The 24,975-nt window shown below is 35.3% G+C and overlaps 2 protein-coding genes across 2 annotated transcripts; both read left to right on the top strand.

Annotated features, from left to right (window-relative positions):
* Window positions 1-12,046: 12,046 nt before the first annotated feature.
* On the top strand, window positions 12,047-13,225 carry LOC111918174 (uncharacterized). The gene is made up of 2 exons (XM_023913833.2): window positions 12,047-12,692; window positions 12,762-13,225. Exons 1-2 carry the CDS (start codon window positions 12,047-12,049, stop codon window positions 13,223-13,225), a joined length of 1,110 nt encoding a protein of 369 aa, XP_023769601.2.
* Window positions 13,226-13,407: 182 nt separating this feature from the next.
* Window positions 13,408-15,293, top strand: LOC111918186 (uncharacterized). Its single transcript, XM_023913844.3, has 2 exons — window positions 13,408-13,749; window positions 13,838-15,293. Exons 1-2 carry the CDS (start codon window positions 13,408-13,410, stop codon window positions 14,438-14,440), a joined length of 945 nt encoding a protein of 314 aa, XP_023769612.2. The 3' UTR covers window positions 14,441-15,293.
* Window positions 15,294-24,975: the final 9,682 nt, after the last annotated feature.

The following is a 24,975-nucleotide window of genomic DNA, read 5'->3' on the forward strand; positions in this document are numbered from 1 at the left end:
ACATAACACAAAACAATGTAAGCAAGAAGCTTAGTGAGTTCCCCAAAATACCACTCTAACATACATTAACCACTCAAGGCTATAACCCTGCTGACCCTCTGGTCAATGTGTCTCAGTGGGATCCTCCAGTCCCAACTCTCTCTATGGGCCTACTAGCCCTAACTCTATGGACCCACTGGTCCTAACTCTGGAAACTCTGAATCATGCATATCACATATCACAATAACACATAAATAACATACAATATACTAGCACATAGCTCTGTTACCACTCTAGGTATGGTGTAGTGAGAAGACTCACCTCAGATGTCTCGGTAAATCTCTGACTCGGTAGAAATATGGTCTAGCCTCCGCCTAATCACATAAAGTAAATACTCTCATAAGTATAACTCTCGAGACTAGACTCAACCCTATCTTGGCATCCTCAGAAGGGTAGAAGACCATTTTACTCCTCTCTTGACACAAGACCCCATTGTTGACCAAACCCTCAAGTCAACAAAGTCAACGGTCAAACTTTGACCCACTCGCCGAGTGCACTTGGGTGACTCGGCGAGTCTACGCATGTCCACTATCCCTTTAGTCTCGCATGACACTTCAAGTCTTTCCCTTGCTCGACGGACTACACCCGGCATGAATCACGGGGCCACCCCGACTCAACTCGTCGAGTCCCATTATGAACTCGGCGAGTTCCGCCTTGAACTCCAGTCCTCTAATTCCCTCTAACTCACCGAGTCGTTCCCCCAATTCGGCAAGTACTCGCTGAGTGAACTATGGGAAACCCTAGCCCTACTCGCCGAGTCTGTTCTTGGGACTCGGCAAGTCTACGTCGTGCACAAGCTCAAATGACCTCCTGAGGTTAGATTCATTCCTCTAATCCATAGATTTGGCCTCCTGAAGCAATATAAACACATAAAGTTTGGATCTTGATGCCCATGCAAGGATCCAATAGCTCTATTTGAAGAAATGGCCTCAAAATGTCACCCTAAGCTCATATTACCCAATGACACCCCATAAAGATCAGGGAGTTAAGGTCTCTGGACCTCTTTGGATCCAGATCTGCAGCCTCAACACAAGAAGGGACCATTTGCACCAACAATCACACTCTAAATGGGCTAGAAACCCAACATCTCAAGGATTAAGCCCCTTTAAATAGGCCTCAAACCCCGGGGATTAGGGTTTCATTAAACAGCGCTGACTCGCCGAGTCCGGTCATTAACCCAGATGGAAAAACGCGACCCTACTAGGCGAGTCTAAGCATCAAATCGCTGAGTCCCTCCAAAATCTCCAAAATAAATGAATAAATAATGTACCTGGAAATCCGGATGTTACACAATTGGTCCTCTAAAGACATCTTAGTGCATTCTTATGGCTAAGAAGAGGAGTCAATAATTGTTAAAATGGTTAAATCAAGAAGATGAGTCATACTTCATTCCAAACAATTCTTAGAGTCATACCCCAAGATTGTAACTTGAGTGAAATATCTTAAAGAAAGGTTTATTAACACTAGTCAAATGTAAGAGTTAAGTGTGTCCTACTCTTGTACATTTGAAATTGGTAAGTTGTGTTTTTTTGGATAAAACAAAGACCAACTAAGGCCAAGTGTGTGAAGTGTTTGTCTTGATAAAGAATCTGCACTATCTCTTGAATATTTGGCAAGTGAGTCCTATATGTCAAGAGGAAAGTAGGAATCTTAAAGATCTTGAAAAAACTTCAATATCTAATCAACAATAAAAACTTGTTGTGTATCACTAGCACACGACGTGAGGTTTATAACCTATCGTGTTGACATATTCCTATTTCTGTGCCCATTCCAGTTAAAGTTGGTTTTGCATATGAGTTCTAAGAGTTCTCAATTGGTTGCTTAACAACTTGGAAGCAATGGCAGGCCCATGTGCTGCCAGGTGGCAAGAAATTAAGACTGCACAAGTTCAATCCATATGAGTTTAGAATTGTCACTAACCTTGTCTTGAGATTATGGTTTTGACAAATTCACATGGATAGGAACACATTCTAACGCCCGTAGATCCGGACTAGTCAATTTAGAGATAATAGGGGTCGAAAACAACTTTATGACAAAATATTATTTATAATAAATAATCTTAACCAAGTTTTATAATACGTCTCAAGGGTTCCGTACATATAAAGAACATTGAAATCCGAGTTATAACGAAGAATTTATGGTCCGTCGAAGTTTTACGGCAAAACCGGCACGACACTGGGAGACGTCAATAGTGAATTTATGATGGAGGACTTTTTAGCCTTATAAATATAAACAAAAGTTGTAGTATACGTTAAAACGAGAACATACAAAAAAAGAAAGCCCAAATCTGACTCCGTATGAGGAGGTTATGAATTTTCTAAGATTTGGTTTAGTAGTGCACAGCCCGAAACTCGAATTTTAGATCGAGCGGATTTTGGCCTACGTGACCTAAATGAGAATTGAAGATCTCATTAATAGGAACTCAACGGTAAAAAGACAAATGAAAACAGAGTTTGTATGTAGAAGTTATGAATTTTATGCGGATATTTAACAGTGTAATCTCCTCGTACTGTTAAATTTAAGATCGGTCGAGAATTAGCCAACGAAGTTAAAATGAAAGTTGTATATCTTATTTTTATCTACGCGTGGATATAAAGAATGTCAAAAACGGAGGTCATATGTGAAAGTTACGGATTTTAGAAGTCAGAAGTGTGTTGTGCGAAAATGGGTGATGTGGCACAATCTTGGCCACTGCTTTCTCCCAAAGTCTTGCCACTAGACGATAACATGTGGCACCAAGTTCAGCCATTTTTCACCCTATAAATAGAACATCTCCCATCCTCATTTTCTTCACACCTTTCCCATTATTTCTTCACTTTACTCTCTCTCTCTCTAGAACCTCTCTCTAGCCCCGAAACCACCCGAAAAGCCTAGGGAACCTCCCTAGCACGAGGCGGAAGCCCCGGAGTGCTCGAGGGCTCCGAGAAGAAGAGCTTTTTGGCTGGGGAATGATGCTCCAAGCAAAGCCCGGTTTTCTATAAAACCCGCTGTAAGTGAGCTACGCCTACGCTATTTTTAATATATCGTTTATTTAATTATAGTAACGTTATTAGGAACTTATAATAAGTACTTGGGCTATTATTATGGGTTATATAAGTATTGTCTAACGCTTATATAATAGTAATAATAGCTAGACTATTAATTAGTCTCGACGAATAATTGACTAAACTCTAGTGGTAATAATACTAGGTTTCGTCGAAGGAAATTATTTTTAAGAAGCGAAGCGCTGTCTGAGTTCGGATTCACCACCTTTTCAAGTGAGTGCATAGTTACTTTCATCTTACACATAGATATGAAATATTTTATATAAACTACGTGCTATGTGTGCATCTTATTTGAATACTTGTTGTCTATGCTGGATGAACGATTTTATATATGTTTTAAAAGATTTAAACGGTATATTTATTTTATATCTACAAATATGTTGGGATAAAACATGGGTAGATGAAATAGTTGGTGTGTGATGAAATGAAATGATGAGAGATAGGTGATGATAATTAGGTGAGGATAGATAGGTGATGATGAATCGGTGATGTAGGATCAAAGATACCATAACCTTGTCCGGCAATGTGGAGATGTCGTTGTCTACCAGAGTATAGATGGCGACCACTGACTATTATAGACAACCCCGTGGAAACACCAGCAAGCTCATAACTTGTAGGTGATGAATTACGAGTACAGGCGATGTTGTAACTACATATTCATGCGATGATATTCTAACCCCCTTACTATGAATTACGAGTTCAGGCGATGTTGTAACTACGTATTCATGTGATGATGCCTTAACCCTTGTTGGGCACGTATTGAGGGAGTAATCTTGAATCAATACTATCTATGCGATGTAGGCGGTGATCCTTAGGGAGAGTTCTTAGGAACAAACATATAAGGAAATGTGATGTAAGGAGATGAGAGATAAATATGATGTTGGAGACGACCCTTAGGATAAATCCTTAGGGAAGGTACTTAGGAATAAAGAAGACAATGGGGCTGGGTAATTAGGTTAATTGTTTGATGATTAAACATAATAATTATATTATTGTGGGTTGAAAACCCTATTTACTCACCAGGTTTCCCAACCTGACCCACTCAGTTTACTTGTATCACAGGTGACGAGGTGAAGTTACATTACACTGAGAGATTAAGGAGATATAGATCACTAGTGTAAATGAATGTAAGTTTTGTTTATGCTTATGTTTCTGTATTGAAGATGACATCCCAAATGTTTTAAAACGAATAAAAATGAACTTCTTTGTAAATGCTTTGATAATGAAATTATCATGTTTTTCTGGGAACCAATTCTGCAACGTTTTTATTAAAAGAGATACTCTGATTTTTATAAAGCATAAACAAAATCGGTCTTTTCTGGCCGTGAAAACGGGGATGTCACAAACATACACCATAAAATCTGAGCGTCATAAGGTTTCTCTCCGATTCATGAAAATGATGGTGAGGAAACGCTTTCACTAAGTATATTTTAGGTAGATAGCAATTGTGATATTTGCATCCTCAAAGTCGTTAGTGGAGCGTGTGTGGTTAATCGGCACACTAACATAGACTTGTGAGGAATGACAAAGGTCTAAACAATTGAGACTATGATTACGACATCCCTTTTCATAATTCTGAAATTGTTTAGACACACATGTGTGCTATCTAAGGAAAGGTGTATGATCTTGATAAAGTTTTAGCAAAGCATCTCGTATCTTAACTTTGAGCTTTGGTAACAAAGTCAATAAAGTATTGATTTCTAGAAGTCCAACAGATTTCTGAGTACATTTTAAAGCTAGTGGGAACATAAGTGTTATGCTAATAATCATCATGTTAGTGGGAGCATGATAATTATCATAAGTGTTGCAAGTTAGCAATATTAATTATAGAAAACAAAAGTTTCAATTAGGAAAAGTTGTTTTGCTATAATTAAGGGAGAGGAAATTATACTTCATTTCAATTCTAAAAGCTTAGATTGTGGTCTTAATCATCTTTAGTCAAGGATATATATATATATATATATATATATATATATATATATATATATATGTGTGTGTGTGTGTGTGTGTGTGAATTTTATGTTGAAATGGCTCAACATAAAGAAATTCTATATATGGGTCCATTATTTGCGTTCTAAAATTCAATTATGATTACAACATCCCTTTTCATAATCTGAATTTTGAGAACATGGCAAATAGAAATAGAAATATTATAGCAAAAGACTGTTCTAGTCTTTATATGAGACGTCATGAATCGTATCCCATATGCTTCAGATATAGGATCGATTGCATGTGCTATAATATTCATCTGTTCTAAATTTTTTCAAATGCCTAGAGCGTTAAGATGGAAAAAGTACTAGAACTAGATATGACTAATTTTATTAAGCAATTGTCGAGGACAATCTAAGGTTTACCAAAGATTGGTTGCTCAAGGACAGTTAGAAGTATGGTGTAAATTTATGGAAAGGACCATTTTGACATATTCTGAAAAGAGGCAACTCTTGTTCAGAAGTGATAGTCAAAATGGGAATATGGAGTTGTCTCCATAGGTGGAAGTTATTCAATATGTATAAGATTAGAAAAATTAATGCAAGAATGATGTTTAAAGCAATGTACTTTGAATATGATACTTCGTTTCCATGGAATTGATCTCCATTGGAAAACTCTATAATGTATGTTGACAAGTCTTTGTGATTTTGTGCATAATCATTACAAGATGATCAATGCATATAAGTTTAGAATCTAACATATTTAGGTAAATGGCAGGAATTTGGAATTCTTGCATTTACGGTAAGGATTTGGGATTATGAAATGAGAATCATTGGAATTATGTTCAGTCGATCTATTTCACAAAGTAAAGAGCATAGACAAACTTAGTGTGCATACTTGGTGTCTGGCATAACTAATGTCTGGAAAAAACATAGTGTGCATACTTGGTGTATGGCATGACTAGTGTTTAGAAAACATAGTGTACATGGTTGGAGCATGGGACAGCTATTGTTTTAATTCAAGTATAAAGTTGGTAGTTTGAAACAGTATGCAATGAATAATGTGTAATCAATATGGTGATAAATAAAAGGTGTTCTATTTATATTCATAAGTTCTGAGACCATATTGGATTTGATTATTCTTGTGTTTCACTTTGCATGTTTTGACTTCCAGAATAACTAGGTCGTCCTTCCTGAATGACTAAGTTATTCAAACTGTAACAGCCCGGATTTCCAGGTATCTTTATTGTTTTGATTTTTTCGTGTTTTGAGAGGGGACTCGGCGAGTTGGAGCTCAGACTCGCCGAGTAGGGTCGCGATTCTGGATGCGGGATTCGTCTGGACTCGGCGAGTCCAGGATATGGACTCGGCGAGTCCGCGCTGTTTAATGAAACCCTAATTTCTCGGGTTTGGGACCTATTTAAAGGGCCTTATGGCCGTCATTTGTGCTCACCAGTCCCTTGAGTGAAACCCTAATCGAGTGTGAGCGTTTGGAGCAAAGAAGGAGGCCATTATTGACCTTGGAAGTGTCATCTTGCAAGGGAAAGGGAGGATCAGCTAAAAGGAAAGCAAGAGGAGCCATTTCTGAGGGTTTGGAGTCCAGAGCATCGTTATTGTGGTAATATCTTCGAACTATCCTCTTCTATGTTGATGTTTTCATTGATTAGGGCTTATTAAGGCCTCATGTGGCTAGATCTAGTGCTCCCTTGGTCCCTTAAGCGTTTTAGACCATAGATCTGGACCCTTGGGGGTCTAGAGTGTCCCTTTGCCCAAGCTTTCTGTGAATCAATGGAGGTTTTGGATTGGAATCCTTATGCCTTGGGCCAAAATTCCATTTATGAGACATGGAGTGTATTGTGAACACCAAGATAAGGGCTTTACGTAGTGAATCAGTCTAGGAAGGCCAGATCTATGAATTGTTGGAACAGATCTGACCTTAGAAGCAAGTTTGAGTGATTGCATGGCATGGACTCGCCGAGTCCGATGAGCAGACTCGGCAAGTAGCTTGAAGATTTCCTTGGATCGGCCAGTGAGTGATCCAGTCGAGTCAGGGGTTGACTCAGTGAGTCAGGACGAGTTAGAGAGGGTCGACAGGCGGACTGAGTCGAGCTGGGACTCGCCGAGTTGTTCTTGAGACTCGGCGAGTTGAGTCGGGGTGGCCCCGCGACTCTCCCAGGTGGAACTCGTCGAGTCAGGGGAAGCACTCGACGTGTAAGAAAGGAATCCTAGGGAGTTGGCGAAAACGTCTAGACTCGCCGAGTTGCCCTCGTGCACTCGCCGAGTCCGGTCAAGTTGACCGTTGACCGTTGACCAGAGTTGACCTATGTTTGACTTCTTAGGGATAGTCAAACTTAGAAGATAAAAGTGTTAACTAGAGATGTATGATGTTATAGGGAGATTGTAGCTCGACGGATCGAGCACGAGTGACTTCGGGATTTGCTAGCTATCGATATTCACGAGGTGAGTCTTCTCACTATACTGTACCCGGAAGGGTTTGACTGTGTGACCGGAAGGTCGGATACGATATGAGACATATGTGTTTTATGTGATAAGTTAATTGTTATATGTGCTATGTATGATATGCTTGATATGGCCCGGAAGGCATTATGTTATGGGCCGGAAGGCGAATATGTTATGGGCCGGAAGGCGTTGTAATGTGGATCGTAAGGTTGGCGTGGGTAGGACCGGAAGGTTTACCCAGCAGGGACGGAAGTCCCCTGAGACACATGGACCGGAAGGTCAGGGCCTGGAAAGGCGTATGTGCGTAAGTTGTATTTTGGGGAACTCACTAAGCAATTATGCTTACAGTTGTTGTGTATGCGTTTCAGGTACTAGCGAGGACCGTGGGAAGGCGCCGGCGTGATCTGTACACACTGATGGTTGATTTATGATCTTGGGATTCATATGATTTGTACTATGACATGACACGTGGAATGTTTATGCCTTGTTTTGGATGAAAACACTTTATTTTGAAATGAAAATTTTGTTTGAAAATTTCCGTTGTTACACAAACCATCCACAGTTGGTCATATGTTGGAAGTAGATATGAATCAAGACTATCATGAAGCTGGTTTGTAGATGTCAAAGGTAGTGGACATAGCAAAAGTTGTTGCAACATTCATGAGTGCTCATAAGTTTTGAGTATTAGATTAAACCCACGCTCATTTGACTCATTTCATGGATTTTATCATGAGTGATCATGAGATGATAATATCTTATATTCTTCAAACCTAGAGATATTAGGTGTTGCCTATGAGTTGGTTATACATTGATTGTACGAAAATGCATTGGTAACTCGATGTTATAAAACGTGCCTTTGTGTATGATTCAACAAGTAGTAGAACAAGCATATTAGTCAAAGTTAATCCATTCCTTTTACCCTTGGAGGGATAAAAGCAATATATGTTGGCTCCTCAATGATTTAGTGATGACACCCCAAAGTGCTTGGCCAAGCCTGGACTGATTTGATTTGTTCAATTAGTCGATCAACATAGATCGGAAATCGTGAAACAACAAATGGACAGAGAGAATGATTATAATCCATGTCTCAGTTCATATGATATCTAGAATGGAGGAATATATGATCCCTTATCTAATGGACGCGTCATTGATTTGTTTAGAGTTCGACAACAGCTTTCAAGAGCTACGATTGCTATTCGGGTTTTGAAGTCATACGCAATAACAGTTTTAGACTTATCCAAGTGGGAGACTGTTGGATTAGTGTATAAGTCCATAACTATAATTGATATGTACTTGACCCGATTGGCATGGTCCATTTGGGTTACATGACATTGAACAATTTGGATAGACTTTTGTGAGAAAAGGATAATTATGATTTGTTAATATATTATAAGTTCTAATATATTAATATGAAATCATATTATTTAATTAGTATTGATCAAGAATTAATTTGGAATTAATATTGTCATCAAAAGGAGACTAATTAAATATATGGGGATTGATTGTGTTAATCATTCATTCTTATATATGTGAGCTTATGATCCACAGTTCTTCATGTTGGGCTAAACCCATGGAGTAACCCATGGATACTTCACGGAGGTTTTAACCCATGGAGCATGAAGAATATGGAAAGACATGAGTTACATGGTGTAACCCTAATATCCACTATATATAAGGACCCCATGGCTCAAGAAATTGGCACCAATGTGTGTACATTTGAGGGCTAGCCGATTTGAGCATAAGAACCTTTTCTCTCAAGTTATTCCAAGATGTTGGTGATGTTGTGTGAACCATTTAAGGTGTCACATTTGAGGCACTAGGCTCTTAAGCTCCATGGAATCAAGCTACAACAAAGAGGTATGTAATTCTACTAGAATTTATATTATATGTACTTCATATTATGCTAGTTAGAACAATACCTTGGAAAATTGATATTTGCATGTATAATAGAGAAAACATAGGTCCAAGGTATTTAGGGTTGCATGTACACCTTAGGAGTGTTAGAATGCTTAAAACCCTTCAGTGCCATCATGTCTGAAATTGCTCCAAAGTGATGTTTAGCCATGAAGGCGATGTTGCTCCATCATGAAGGGAAGTTGCGCCATGGAGGAAATGTTGCGCCATCATGGACCATCTTGGTACACGATGCACCATCTTGATTCTTTTGTTGTGCCATATTGATCCATGTATGCTTAGAAGATGATGATGATGCTCAAGAAATACACCATGTTGTGCCACCATGATGGATGTTGGGCCATTAGTGATCATGATGCTCCACCTATGCATTATGTTGCTCTAATATGGTAAAGGTGGTCCATCATGTGTGTTGCTGATGATCATGGGTTTTATGGCATGAAAGAATGTTCTAGAAGATGATGCATGGCAGAATGTGATAGGCTCTCACCTTTCATAGGACTATGGGCCAATGGGCTTGGCCCATTAGGGTTTTAGGTATGATCCTTCAACTATAAATAGGGATGCCTACTTGGTCATTTTGTGTCTTGTATCTCGTATCCTTAGTGAGTAGGACGAATCTCATGTGATTTGTATTTGTAACCTATTGTTAAGAACTCTGAAATAAAGAATACTCCCTCCGTCCCGTGGACATAGGTCACCTTGACCAAACCACGTAAATATTGTGTCTTTGTGTGCTTTTAGTTTTTCTTGTTATCCGCATTACTTCCTAACAATGGTCATGAGAACTTTACAAGTGACATCAGATTTGTTATGAGTTTTGACAAGTATCGTCTGATATCCTAACAGTAGTGGACCTGGATCTGGTTGTAGTAACGCATTCATATAATATTGGTTCATCGCAGCGATGAAGATAGTGTCATCGTCATCATCGTTGCGTGGTTGGGAACGGATCGAACTGATCTATTTTTTTGAAGGTATTGAAAGTTTATGAAATATAGAGAAAGAAAAGAAAGATGTAATTAAAAACAAGGTAATAGTATATATTTATAGATAAATATATATATATATATATATATATATATATATATATATATATATATATAAGAAATTTGATCGTTCAAACGGTTAAGTTTAGAAGAGTAAAGAAAAAACACAGAAATTGTTACTATCATCACGGGACACCACATGACGGCAAGGGGGGGGGGGGTTGCTCACCCTGTTACAGTGTCGTTAATGCCCTGCTCCTGCGTTTCAATTAACGAAAGAACAGAACAGAATTGAGAGGATTTGGAAGGAAAACAGAGAATTTTGGTTGCTCCCTAGTTTTTTTTTTAAGAAGAGAAGAGAAGAACAGAACGGATTGCAGAGGAATTCTACCGCTCTAAACTTTCCTCCCAAATCGGGAGGAATTGGAGAGAAAGAAATGCATGGGGGATAAAAAGTTAATTTATGACGAAAATACCCTTAGCCTTGATGATAAAAGGATACGCCCCTGTCTTCTATTCTACCTTCTTCATCATCGTCTTCTATTCTACCTTCTTCATCATCTAGCCTTTTGCCTTCTCCAATTGGTACGCACAATTCCTTTTTTTGTTTTTTTTTTTGGTTTTTTTGTACAGCTTCTTATATACAGCTTCAAACTTGTTTTTTGGTTATTATTCTGATGTATCATCTAGCCTTCCGCCTTGTGTTTTGTTTTTGGTTATTATTCTGTACATAATTTCTTTGTATGTAATTTCTTCTTATAAACAACAACCTGTTTTCATATTTCTAGTAAAAAGGGTAAAATTGGAAATAAAATCAAATTGGTTGTTCTTCTCACAGTAAGTATATATCAGCAAATGGGCAGAACTATATAGAACTAATGATAACAAACTTTTTATATATTTTCATTTAATTCCTGTGATCTTTTGTGGTTTTCCCAGAAATATTAACACCCAAAAAACTAATTGGAAATAAAATCAAATTGGTTGTTCTTCTCACATGCTTAAGTACTTATTGTTTGTTGTAGATGTATAATTAGAATAATATAAAACTTTTAACTTACAATTAGTATGACCTGACGGGTATTGTTTGTCACAAATTTCTTAAAATTAGCTATTGAGTTTTATACTTTGAATGACTAAATTCAACTTAAATCTTAGTTGGTAATTACCAATTGATTCGCCTCAATTACATTGGGTGAACCATATTAGAAAACATCTTGTAAATATAAAGTATTTACATATTTGTCTCCAGGATAGAATTTACAAATATTCATCTTACAAGTACTTAGTATTTTCAACAATATACATATATCAATATTACCATGAAATCAATTTTATTTGTACACAAAATCTAGATATATGCCTAATACTTTTATGATATTGTTTACCAATATTGTTAGAATGTGATCAATGTATATATGTTTAAAAATTGCTTTGAATATTTTCAATTCGGGGTTGTATATTTTCAAATGTTTTATATTACAAATGTTTTATATTACAATTGTTTTAAATTTAACTCAAACTATTTTATCATGTATCAGAAAAACGGATTAGTTCATATATAGTCCTTATGGATACTCCGATACTCAACCCTGCCCATGCTTTAAGAGCCCGACAATTGCAAGTCGTTAACTTGATATGCTTGTTGTTTACTTTTATTACACAACGTAATATGGCCAACAAAAAGCGGGTTAGGTTACCCACTAGAAAAGTTATTTTAGAAAGACAAGCTGTACGGGAAGAGTTGCTCCACAATCTTTTAGAAGGTGGTCAATGTTTTGACCTTATTCGTATGAGTGAAAACGCTTTTAGGAGATTGTGTGAAATCTTACAAACTATAGGTGGTCTACGACGTATGCAACGCATGTCCGTTGAGGAACATGTTGCTAGATTTTTGCATATTGTAAGTAATGATTTGCGAACTCGGTTTACCTCGTGGATGTATCGTCGCTCTAGATCAACAACGAGTAGGTGCTTCCATAGAGTATTACGATCGATTATAGCAATAGAAGGTCTTTATATTCAGCAACCTACAGGTGATGTTGTCCTGAGAGAAATTCAAGAAAGTACGAGATTTTATCCTTTTTTCAAGGATTGTATAGGGGCAATAGATGGAACACATGTTCGTGTCCATGTGCCTAATAGAGATGCCCCTAGATACCGTGGTCGTAAGGGATACCCGACAATAAATGTATTAGCTGCTTGTACATTTGATTTGAAGTTTACCATTGTGTTAACGGGTTGGGAGGGTACTGCATCAGACTCGAGAATAATAAAGAACGCATTTACTAGAAATGATAAACTGCTAATTCCATCAGGTAATTTATTAAACCAATGTAATTTCAATATCTAATATTTTTCAATAATATTGATTAAGCTCTTTATAGGTAAATACTGTTTAGTAGATGGGGATTTGCCTCATACGAATAAACTAATGGCGCCATATAGAGGTGTTAGATATCATTTAAAAGAGTACTCCATGCGTGGTCCACAAAATTCTAAAGAGTTGTTTAATCTTCGTCATGCTTCTTTACGTAACACCATTGAGCGAGCTTTTGGTGTCCTTAAAAGAAGGTTTCCTATCATTCGAAGTACAACGGAACCATTTTACTCTTGTGAAACACAATCTACCATATTTTTGGCATGTTGTATTCTACACAACTTTTTATTAGATGAAGACCGCGACATAAATCTTGAAGATGAGGTGATGCAAGAGATCTTAAACGGACCACAAGAGCAAGATCGTCGTAATTCAACAGAAACAAATGAGGGTAATAGAATGGCAGAGCAACTAAGGAATTCAATTGCAAATGAAATGTGGGCAAATTATTTGACACATTCAAACAATTAAATTAATATGTAAAACAAGTTTCATTTTGATACATTTTGTTTACAATTTCACATTGTATTGATGATTGGTTTTTGAGATTAATTATGTTATTTACCCTTCATATTTTTTATTAGTATTATCCTTCATATTGTGGTCTAACAATGTACCATTCTTTAATTTTTATTCCTATATGCAAAGTCATCATGATCAAACAGGAAGCTGGTGGTAGTGAAAAGGAACAAGTTAAATGGTCAGAAATAATGGATTATGCGTACATCCAAGCGATGATTAAACAACAAGAGACAGGCAATAGGGTGAATGGTAGTTTCACACCAAGTGCATATGCTCAAATGGTTGAGGAATTGAACACAAACCATCAAATGGATATTACCAAAAGTCATTTGAAGAATCGCTACAAAACCTTAAAAAAACATTTTTCGCAATGGTACGATGTGTTTAGGGGAATTTCAATGAGCGGGTTCTCTTGGAATTCGTCTACTCAACTAATAGAAGTGGAGGAAGAAGTATGGGATAATTTAATAAAAGTAATTGTTCCTTTTATGTCTATGTTATTTTTTTAAAATATTTTATGTTATCGTTTGCAATACTAATTATTTTTGTGTTGTTATACAGTCAAAACCTGAGGTTGTGTCGTTAAAGACAAAAAAGATTGCATACTTCGATGAGATGTTGATGTTATTTGCAAGGGATAGGGCATCTGGTGCACATGCTGAGACAGCGAAAGAAAGAAATGCCCGATTAAATAAAAATGAAAATATTCAAGTTGAAACAATTAAAGAAGTTGATGACATGTTAGCTAACAATGAAATTCATTTGGAGAACGAATATGTTGATCTTGATGATAACATTCAGGATGTTATTCCACCTCCTTTTTCACAAGAACAGTCTTCATGTGCAAAGAAGTGTAAGAGTAAAAAGAGGAAATTTGAAGACGACGACGAAGAAGAAGATATTAACTCAAAGATAATGAAATCGGTTGATAATGTGGCTGGTGCTATCAGGGAGGGTAATATAATTTTTGATAGAGCTTATCCTCGGGAATATACAGGGGAAGAAATTTATAGAGAATTGGAGTTGGTGGGTTTGGAACCCCATGAATTACCGAGGGCTCTAAATTTTTTGGCAACAAATCAAGCAAAAGCTAGGACATTGTTCAGTTGTCCCCTTCAGATACGAATGGGTATCCTCAAAGATATGATGGGTGCACGTGATTAAATAACCTTGGGTGATTGTTACTGGATTGATCTAATGCGTTTATGATTTTGGTTTTTTTTATTTTTTTTTTGAGTTGTTTGTGGTTTTCGTTTTGCATCTTGAAAACAATTGAATAACATGCGATTTCCCTTTTTACAATTTACTTTATGTTAAAATAAAATTGTTTTGTTAATGTTTTAAGTAGAGGGGAGGAAGGGAGAGTTGGTTTTTTTGGGGTAGGGGGTACGGTAGAATGAATGTGAGGATGTAAAAACTTAATATTTACTCAAAAACATAAAAGGGTATAATTGTCTTTTTTTACTTTCTTTTCTTTCCTTTAATGAACTCGGGAGCACCTAAAATGAATACTCTCTTTTCCTTTCTTTCGAACTCGGGAGCACTGAATACTTTATTATTTCCGTTCCCTTCCTTTTCCTTTCTCTCCTTGTTCTTCCTTTCTTTTCTTTTCTTTCCTTTAGTGAATTCGGGAGCAGGGTGTAAGGCATGATCACAACGCTGATGGGTGGCAACAGACCCGTACTCAGCTGCCTAAGCTATGTAGAGAATAGCCACTGCCACACAAAATTAATGGAAACTTCCACATGTTCTTCCTTCATCTAAAGATTAATAAATACAAGACTCATTCAGATATACCACACAAACTACAACAATTAAGGAGCCTATTATTATTCACCCCAACATATTCGGGGCCTAACTACACTATGTGAAGTTGTGTCTTAGAACTTATATTTTTTTTAATTGTAGTAGATGGTATATGTGAAAAAAAAAAAATAGGAACTATTTTATTATTTATAAAAAGACTACGTAATAATCTTTAAAAAAAAATATGAATGAGCCTATATTTTTTTAAACACACTAATCATTTATGATAATCCAATATCTCAATATATTCTAATCCATTTAAAGTTAAACAAAAGAAAAATAAAAACGCTATATACGAATTACGATTCATCGACATTTCTGACCGCGTTGGGTTCAATTGTAAGAGCTTTATTATAATTATTGAATTGGTTTTTAAATATTTTGAAGACATACAACCCCACCTGCCACGCTATTATATTTTACTCTCATATTTTTTTCATTTTAAAAAACATAGAAAACCATATGGCTTTTTATTCTAGATTTATCCTAGGAACATACCCAACCCAATTAAAAAGAGACGATCTAATAGGAGAAAACCAAATGTTTTCTTATAAAGATAAAGATAGATTTATGACGGCCATGATAGGAGAAAACCAAATGTTTTCTTATAAAGATAAAGATAGATTTATGACGATCTAATACAACATTACTGAATACCAACACCCCTATCTTTAATTGACATACGCAAAACATGTCTATTCATATTCTACGTAATCATGAATGATTTAAGATTTTATATAAATAAAAAGCTAACAAAAGGTATGACGCTATCACGCTATTGAAATATCGTATAATTTTCATTGTTTAAAATAAAATATAAAATAAATCAATTTGGGTTGTTACAACCAATAACTGTCTTCAATGAATAGACGAGCTGTTGTAATGGTCTTTTTGGTTACTTCCATGTCTTCCCGGCTTCTCCTTTTCCAAACAACAAACAAACGTTGGCCTATCATTTGAATTTAATATAAAATTAGTCATCTGGATGCTTCCAAAGAAATTTTATTTCCTTTTATATGTTCGATATCCAGAACACAAATAGACCTATTAATTTAGTTTTTTCTTTAAATCTAGAATTCAGCAATAATTACGTAGTGCTATTATTTTAATTTTTCTTTAAATCTAGAATTCAAGCAAAATTACTCAGTTTATTTAATAGCAGGTGAATCTCCTCCCATTAAACAAAAATATAGTAGTATTATATAGATACTAAAAACAAATATCTTTCATTAAATGTATTTAAGTTAAATAAAAATTTATAAAAAGTCATTGTAGTATGCATTTTTTCTGATATATATATATATATATATATATATATATATATATATATATATATATATATATATATATATATATATATATATATATATATATATATATATATATATATATATATATATATATATATAGAATATGTGGTTGTCATGTACCTAAGCTTATATATAGAACCCAATGTAGTTTTGATCCATTTATATCTAAAGTAATCATGATATCTCTTTTACTATTCTTCCTTAATCATGTGACTTACTAAATCGATCAAATTTATGTTTTTTTTCTTCATTGTGTCTAAGAAATTAAAGCATTAAAAGTCGTGACCATTTAATCAACCCTACTAAATTGTAATTGAAAACTAATAGAATAAAAAATAAAAGAAGAACATGTCATAACTCAATCAAGCTTTACACAAAATCATTGGATATAGTTTTATAATTGAAAGACAAAACGCTTGAGTTATATTCGTTAAAAAATATTGGTTTTTTATTTTCTGTATAAACTTCAATAATTATTTGCAATAAAAATATATATAATTGATCTTTTTCATTCCATAATTGAACTTAATTCAATGGTATTCTATTAAAACAAAACTAAGAGAAAATGAAATTGAATTTGTTTTGGTTAAAACTATGTCGTTTAAAAGGTTCCATACCTAACCTTAGGTGCATAACAACCACATATTTATTTTTCGACACACACACAGATATATATATATATATATATATATATATATATATATATATATATATATATATATCCCCTGCTCTCTTGTTAACGCCCATTTCTTATTCTTCATTACTTTTCCTTTACCGTAACTCTTTAATGGTTTGTTCCTCAAAAAATTCATCAAGAAATGCCTCAAGAACATCAAATTAGATACATGAATTCGTCATCAGAACAAAAACACACACCAGATCTCGTGTCAAGCTTTTTCTGGTGAACCTTTGAAGATGCGACTCCCATTCATCAACATGTTTCCCAAGTCCGATGAACCCTTCGTTGTACTTAGGTTTAAAAAACCACAACCATATTTATCCCTCTCCATCTTTCCCTCAATCTATATTTATCCCTCTGAAACCTAAACAATAAAATCAGGTGATATGCTCCTCAAAACCACCGAGAGCTTCAAAACTACTCACCACTACTATCGCCCACACTAACTCTTTGACATCACAAGAGAAAACACACACATACACATCCCTCTACACCAACGAACCACTGCATTCATCACTATAATTATCTTCAATGATTTTGAATGGAGCCAGATACCCTGTACAATTATACTTTATGAGAAAATGAAGATGAAGAGGATAGTTTGATCAACAACTTCAAACATAGATAAACCCAAATGGAAAAAGGATTTCTAGCCAAATAAAAAACAAACCTTTAGGGGTTGGGTTCTATCAGTAATGCAAAATCAGACCTTTTTGGTGGAAAGTCAAATGCGTCCATGCCAGCTATTTTAGATGTTGTAGGCTATACATACCTTCTGGACGACGAATTGAGTCAATATATCCCGAGCCATATCCATGATTTCTTCCTCGACTCATGAATTTCAGACATCCATTTGATGGTTCTGGTTTTAGGATGTTTTGGTTTATGATTAGGTGAAAAAGGTGGTGAAGTGAAGGAGTTTGAGCTGATATTATGTTCCAGATAGGGATTCAAGGGAATAACGAGAAAGGATGGGGAAGATGGTAGGTGGAGATAGATAGATAGATAGATAGATAGATAGATAGATAGATAGAGAGGCGGTACCTCTTATTTTTTATTGTTTAAAATAAATAAATAATTATTACATTTTAAAAAAGTAAAAGAAAAATAGAAAATAAATACCCTAAGGGTATTAAATTAAATTCAATTTACTGAGGGACTAAATCCGCAATGAAAATATCTTAAAACGACAACGAAACCAAAAAAAAAGTCGAGCTTTTGACTAAACCTAAAAAAAAAATACATACTACGAGGACATTTTTGCAGTTTTGTCTAAGTTAACATCATTAACTATTAAATAAACACTATCAATTAGTATTGTAAGAAATAATTATTACTCTTAAACCATACTAGTTGAATTCTTATAAGGTAACACATGTTTAACACTTATATACATTAAATAAAATAATATGAATGATATTTTCATAATAAATTTAATAACTTAATAATTACTTAAAAAATCTAAGTCATTGTTATTAGCTATGAAATAAACATTGTCAATCAGTAATGTAAATAATAATTATTGTTTTTAAACCATGTCACTTAAATTCTTATAAGATAACATGTTTTAACACTTATATACATAAAATAAAATATTATGAATGCTATATGTGACACATAATTTAATATCTTAATAAATAAAGAACAATTACTAAATATTAACTTTAGAAATATGAATAATTTAGTTAGAACCTATTGAATCGTTATATTAATTTGAGTACATACTAATTATATGATATAAGTTAAAAAATTATGGAAGGGTTAGTGAGTATTTAGTTATTAGGACAAAATATTTCGTGTCGAATTGACAACATGAATTATGTTTTCTGATTTTAAAACTATGGGTGGTGATTCGTACACAATAATTTATATCTGTACACAACAATTTATTCTTTATAGAGTTACACAACACAACATTTTAAAGCACATATTGTTGTGTATGTAAAAAAAATTGTCATATACAAATCAGTCCCCTAAAACTATACTTAAATAAACAAAGTAAGAATATTATGTTCTAATAATAAAAGGATAATATTTTGCATCCAGTTCAAATAAATGAATAAAGTATTTTAGTTTGAATTTTTAAGTTTTTATATTGAGATTAAAATATTAAATAAGTTTAAGGTATTAATGAAAAAAGAAGCTGAAAAGTTTTGACAGTTTTAAATGAATATTAAGCAAAATAATATTCGTAATTTACTTTAGTTTTAGTATGTTTATATTTTTTTCCTTCCGACTTATTAAAAAGATTTCATATATGATATTTAAAGTAAAATTGTGAAGTTGTTTTATTTTTTTTTATATATTTGCTTACGCTTGTTTTAGTAGGATTAGTTATAGTTTTTTAGATTCAGGTTAAATAAATAAATCAAGTATTTTAGTTTGCAAGCTTAAGTTTTAATATTGAAATTAGAATAATAAAAGAGTTTAGTATATTACAAAAAAAATCAGTTGAAAAGTTTTGGGAGTTACAAATTGTTAAATGTGATTTGAGAATTTGGAGCATTTGGGTTCAACAGAACACCTGGAACTCAATGAATCATTAAGAGTTCAATGGAGCACCTAAGAAGTGAAGGGATCATCTAAGAAAAGAATGGATTATCTAAGAAAGGAATGGAGAATTAAAGAAGGAAATAGAGCACTTAAGATGTGTAACGCCTGCAGATTCAGACTAGTCAATTTAGAGACAATAAGTGTCGAAAATGACTTTTTGATATAAGATTATTTAGAAGGAATATTCTTAATAAAAGCTGTAGCATATGTCACAAGGATTATGTACATATAAAGAACGTCGAAATCCTAGTTATAACGAAGAAGTTGTGGCATGTCGAAGTTTTGCAACGGAACCGGCACGACACTACGCAACGTAAATAGTGAATTTATGATAGAGTGCTTTTTAGCCTTAGTGATCTAAACAAAAGTTGTATCATACGTTAAACCGAGAGTGTGCATAAAAAGAACACCCAAATCTGACTTCGTATGAAGAAGTTATGATTTTTCTAAGATTTGGCCTAGCAGTGCACAACCCAAAATTCGAATTTTAGATCGAGCGGTTTTTGGCCAATGCAACCTAAATGAGAGTTGAAGATCTCATTATTAGTACCGCAACGATAAAAATACAGACGAAAACGGAGCCTGTATGTAGAAGCTATGAATTTTACACGGTCATTTAACAATATAATCTCCTCCTACTATTAAATTTAAGATTGGTCAAGAATTAGTCAATGGAGTCAAAACGAAAGTTGTAGATCTTGTTTTTAACTACGTGTGGATTTAAACAACATCGAAAACAGAGCTTGGATGCGAAAGTTACGGGGTTTAGAAGTCGGCAAGGTGTTGCTGCAAAAGGGGTGACGTGACACAATCTTGGTCGTCGCTTTCTCCCCAAGGCTTGCCACTAGATGGTGACATGTGGCACCAATTTCATCCATATTTCACCCTATAAATACAACATCTTCCACCCTCATTTCTTCACACCTCCACCCTTCTCTCTTTTCTCTCTCTCTAAACCTCCCATAACTCCCCTAGCGCTAGAAGAAAGCCTCGGAGCGCTCGACTGCTCCGAGACGAAGAGCTTTCGGCTTGGAAGTTCTGCCCTTGCAGAGCCCGACTTCTAGCCAAACCCCCTTGTAGGTAAGATACACCTACTCTATTTTAAATATAGCTTTTATTTAAATATAGTATTGTTATTAGGAACTTAAAATAAATATTTAGGCTATTATTATGAGTTATATAAGTGTCATTATAATATCTTTTTAACCACTCGCGATACGGGGAATCCGGTTTAAAGGGCCGCATAGGCTTGTTGGATTTCAGAAGTGCTATATGCCAAAATGGTCCTACCCTCCGGTGTTTTATGTCTGGCTCTTTCTGTACATAGTAGGTGAAGAGTATTGTTTAACGCTTACATAATAATAATAATAATAATAGCTAGACTATTAATTAGTCTCGGTGAATATTAGACTAAACTCTAGTGGTAATGATACTAGGTTTCGTCGAAAGAAAATAAATTAGTAGAAGCGAAGCGCTGTCAGAGTTCGGAATCACCGCCTTAACAAGTGAGTGCATAGTTACTTTCATCTTACACATAGATATGAAGTATTTTATATAAACTACGTGCTATGTGTGCATATTATCTGTATACTTGCTATCTATGCAGGATGAACGATTTTATACAAGTTTTAAATGATTTAAATGTATATGTATTTTATATTTACGAATATATTGGGTAAAACATGGGTAGATGAATGATGAGAGATGAAAGATGATATGAGTGAACATTGGCAGCTATAAACTTAGTGCCTAATAAATAGCATCGGCAACTATGGATTTAGTGTCAATTGGATAAAGGTTATTAGCTTTGGACTTAGTACCTATTAGATAAACGTTGGTAACTATGGACTTAGTACATATTAGATAAACATCGATAGCTATGGATTTAGTACCCGATGATTAAACTTTAGCAGCTATGGAATTAGTGCTTTACGAACGAGCATTGGCAGCTATGGACTTAGTGGTTATCGTATAAAACTTGGAAGCAATGGACTTCGATTTGAAGGAATATAGGATAAATAATTCTTAGGGTAGACCCTTAAGAATAAAGAAGATATTTGGGGATGGGTAATTGGGATAATTGTTTGATGATGAAACATAATAATTATATTATTGTGGGTTGAAAACCCTATGTACTCACCAGGTTTCCCAACCTGACCCACTCAGTTCATTTGTATCACAGGTGTCGATATGAACTTACATTACATTGACAGATTAAGGAGATATAAATCACTAGTGATAATGAATGTAAGTTTTGTTTATGCTTATGTTTCTATATTGGCAATGACATCCCAATGTTTTAAAATAAATATAATACATTTCTTTGGAAATGCTTTGATAACGTATTTATCATGTTTTTCTGGGAAAAATCCGCAACATTATTATTAAAAGAGATACTCTGATTTTTATAAAGCATAAACAAAATCGATCTTTTCTGGCCGTGAAAATAGGGGTGTCACAGTTGGTATCAGAGCATTAGTTTAAGCGAACTAAGAATAAGGATTTATTTCTAGACTTAAACTTAGAATGCTAAGAGATGATCATGAGGAGTGTGTCTAATATATTAGGTAGTACACCTGAATAGACACAAGTACTAGCTTAATTAAGGAATATGCCTAAAATGCTTTTATGTGCTAAATTATTTGTGATGCCTTATCGGTTGATTGGATCTATGGTCTGTTGCCGACCAAATCTGGAAATTTTATGTGTTCAGATTTCTAAACGTTTAATTACGGTACTAGAACTAGCATGTAACTTTTCAGAGTGATAGGGAGAATTACACGTCGAATCTTTCCTATCTTAATTCTCGTCATTACACACCAAACGTATGATTTGGTGTATAGATCGAAATGGCAAGAAGCCGAAGCGGAGACGGGAATGCGAACAGAAACAGGAATCAACCCCCAGTGATTGAGCAAATACCTGGTGTGGTAGCCGCTCCTGAGCTAATCACTATGGCCGGAGTACAAGCGATGATCCAAATAATGTTGGATCGTCAAATGGAGGAGACCAGACGCTTACTTCAATAGAATTGAGAGGAAGCTACAATACCGATCGTACAACCTAAATTGGTCCCCGAGCAATCAGAGGAAGGAAACTACACCCGCCTTGTGAGTCAAGCTGGGACTCAAGGAGAACGAAGAAATGGCCCGAAGAAGGGAAACGACAAGGACGGACGAACATATAAGAACTTCTTGAGTGCAAAACCACCGAGTCTCTTAGGAAGCCCGAAGCTTGTTGAGATTATGGAATAGATCTCCGAAATGGAGTTGGTGTTTGAAACTTGCGACTGTAGCAACAAGCAAAAAACCGTCTTTACGGTCAGTCAACTAAAGACCGGAGTCTTGAGCTGATGGAAGTTATTGGCAGATATAATGCCCAAAGGAGAAGCAAGCAAGATGTCTTGGGAAGATTTCCTGGTGCAACTAAAAGTGCAGTACTGCTCTTAGCAGGATCTACTAGAGATCAACAACGAGTTTCAGAACCTGAAGAAAGGAAGAATGAGCATTACCGAGTACGTTGCAAGTTTTACGGAGAAAATGAAGCTTGTTCCTTACTTAGTTCCAACTGAACTCTCCAAGGTCAACAAGTTTGCCCATCGATTACCAACGAACTTTGGTCCAATGGTCAAGCAAACAACCACTTTGAAAGCCGCCATCTAGGCAACCAAGAATGTTGAGATCCAAATAAGGGAAAAGGGTCAGGAAAAAAGTTGAAGTTGGCGAGAAGAGGAAGCTTAAAGAATCCTCAAGACCTGATAAGAAAGGAAAGTTCCCGAAGTTTAACCTGGATAACCAAAGTTATGGAGCCAAGTGGTGTGATAAGTGCAAGAAGAATCATAGTGGGAAATGCAACGAAGAAGTGACATGTTACAAGTGTGGGAGGACCGGTCACTATTCCAAGGACTGCACACATAATGATAAGGTATGCTACGAATGTGGAGGCAAGGGGCACATGTCCAAAGACTACCAGAGGAAAAATAAAGCAGTAAGGCCAGATACACCACCAAGGCCAAGGGAATTCCACATGATCCTCGACAAAGCAGATAACAACGCGAGGAATCAAGGATGAGGACTTCATATCCAAAGATCAAGATATGAAGTAGCCAGGAGGTGTAGCCTATTAGAGGCATAATATAGGTTGGACTTGAGCACCTATGTAATCGTTTCAAGGAATAATATAAAACCTTCATTTTGTTATCTGGTGTGTTAAGTTCTTATGTGATTTTCTTGTATGGTGAATTGGAAAACTGTGAGACAACACTTGGGACGAGTATGAGTAGGTGTGAATGGTAGTAGAGGCCTATACTAACGGAAGCACAGGACTCGCACTTGGATTAGGGAAATTCACAAGGTTACCAAGAAGCTAGTAGTTGATTCCGTTTTATTCAAGTATGTCGTTACCATCGTTTCGGTAATGACTAAGAAGATGATTGTTATTCCGACACTAGTGGTCATATCAAATCGAGTCCGAAAAAGACAAGTATGTTATGTGGTTCAGAGGACCAAGTTCGATGTAGCATCTGACTTAAACCAGAAGAATGAAATCAAAGATATCAATAGAAGTATGCGCTCGTTGTTAAAGAAGTTGGTAGCTAGAAATGCTACATGTTAAAATGTGATTATATCACATTAGGTCATGAAGGAAGTATATTCCATTCCGCAATTTGACTCTAAGAGACCTGAGTCTAAGCGTTGCAATATACGATGAGAGGTCATTAGAACGTGACCCATCGGTCTATTATGGAAATCAAATAACTTATCTTAATTTTGTTAAGAAGAAGAAGGAGTCTCTGATAAAGAACGATATTGTGACATGAAGGTCATGATTTAAAATCTAACATGAGATAGATCGAGCACCGCCTACGGTCAAGAAGTCCAAGAGTTAGATACTCATTCAAAGGAACATAAAAGTTACGATTAGTACCTAGGATGAAGAGATAACCTATGGAGTAATTATACAACCCTGTTTCGTTGATGATTCTGGGACATAATCATCCTAAGGGGGAGATAATTGTCATGCCCGAAGATTTGGGCTAGTCAATTTAGAGACAATATGTGTCGAAAATGACTTTTTGGTAGAAGATTATTTAGAAGGAATAGTCTTAATAAAAGTTGTATCATATGTTACAAGGATTTTGTACATATAAGGAATGCCGGAATCCGAGTTATAACGAAGAAGTTATGGCCCGTCGAAGTTTTGTGACGGAACCGGTACAACACTTCACGGCATAAATAGTGAATTTATGATAGAGTGCTTTTTAGCCTTAGTGATCTAAACAAAAGTTGTAGTATATGTTAAACCGAGAGCATGCATAAAAAGAACGCCCAAATCTGACTTCGTATGAGGAA

This window comes from Lactuca sativa, chromosome 9 (genome assembly GCF_002870075.4).
Source record: "Lactuca sativa cultivar Salinas chromosome 9, Lsat_Salinas_v11, whole genome shotgun sequence".
In the NCBI taxonomy this organism is placed as follows: domain Eukaryota; kingdom Viridiplantae; phylum Streptophyta; class Magnoliopsida; order Asterales; family Asteraceae; genus Lactuca; species Lactuca sativa.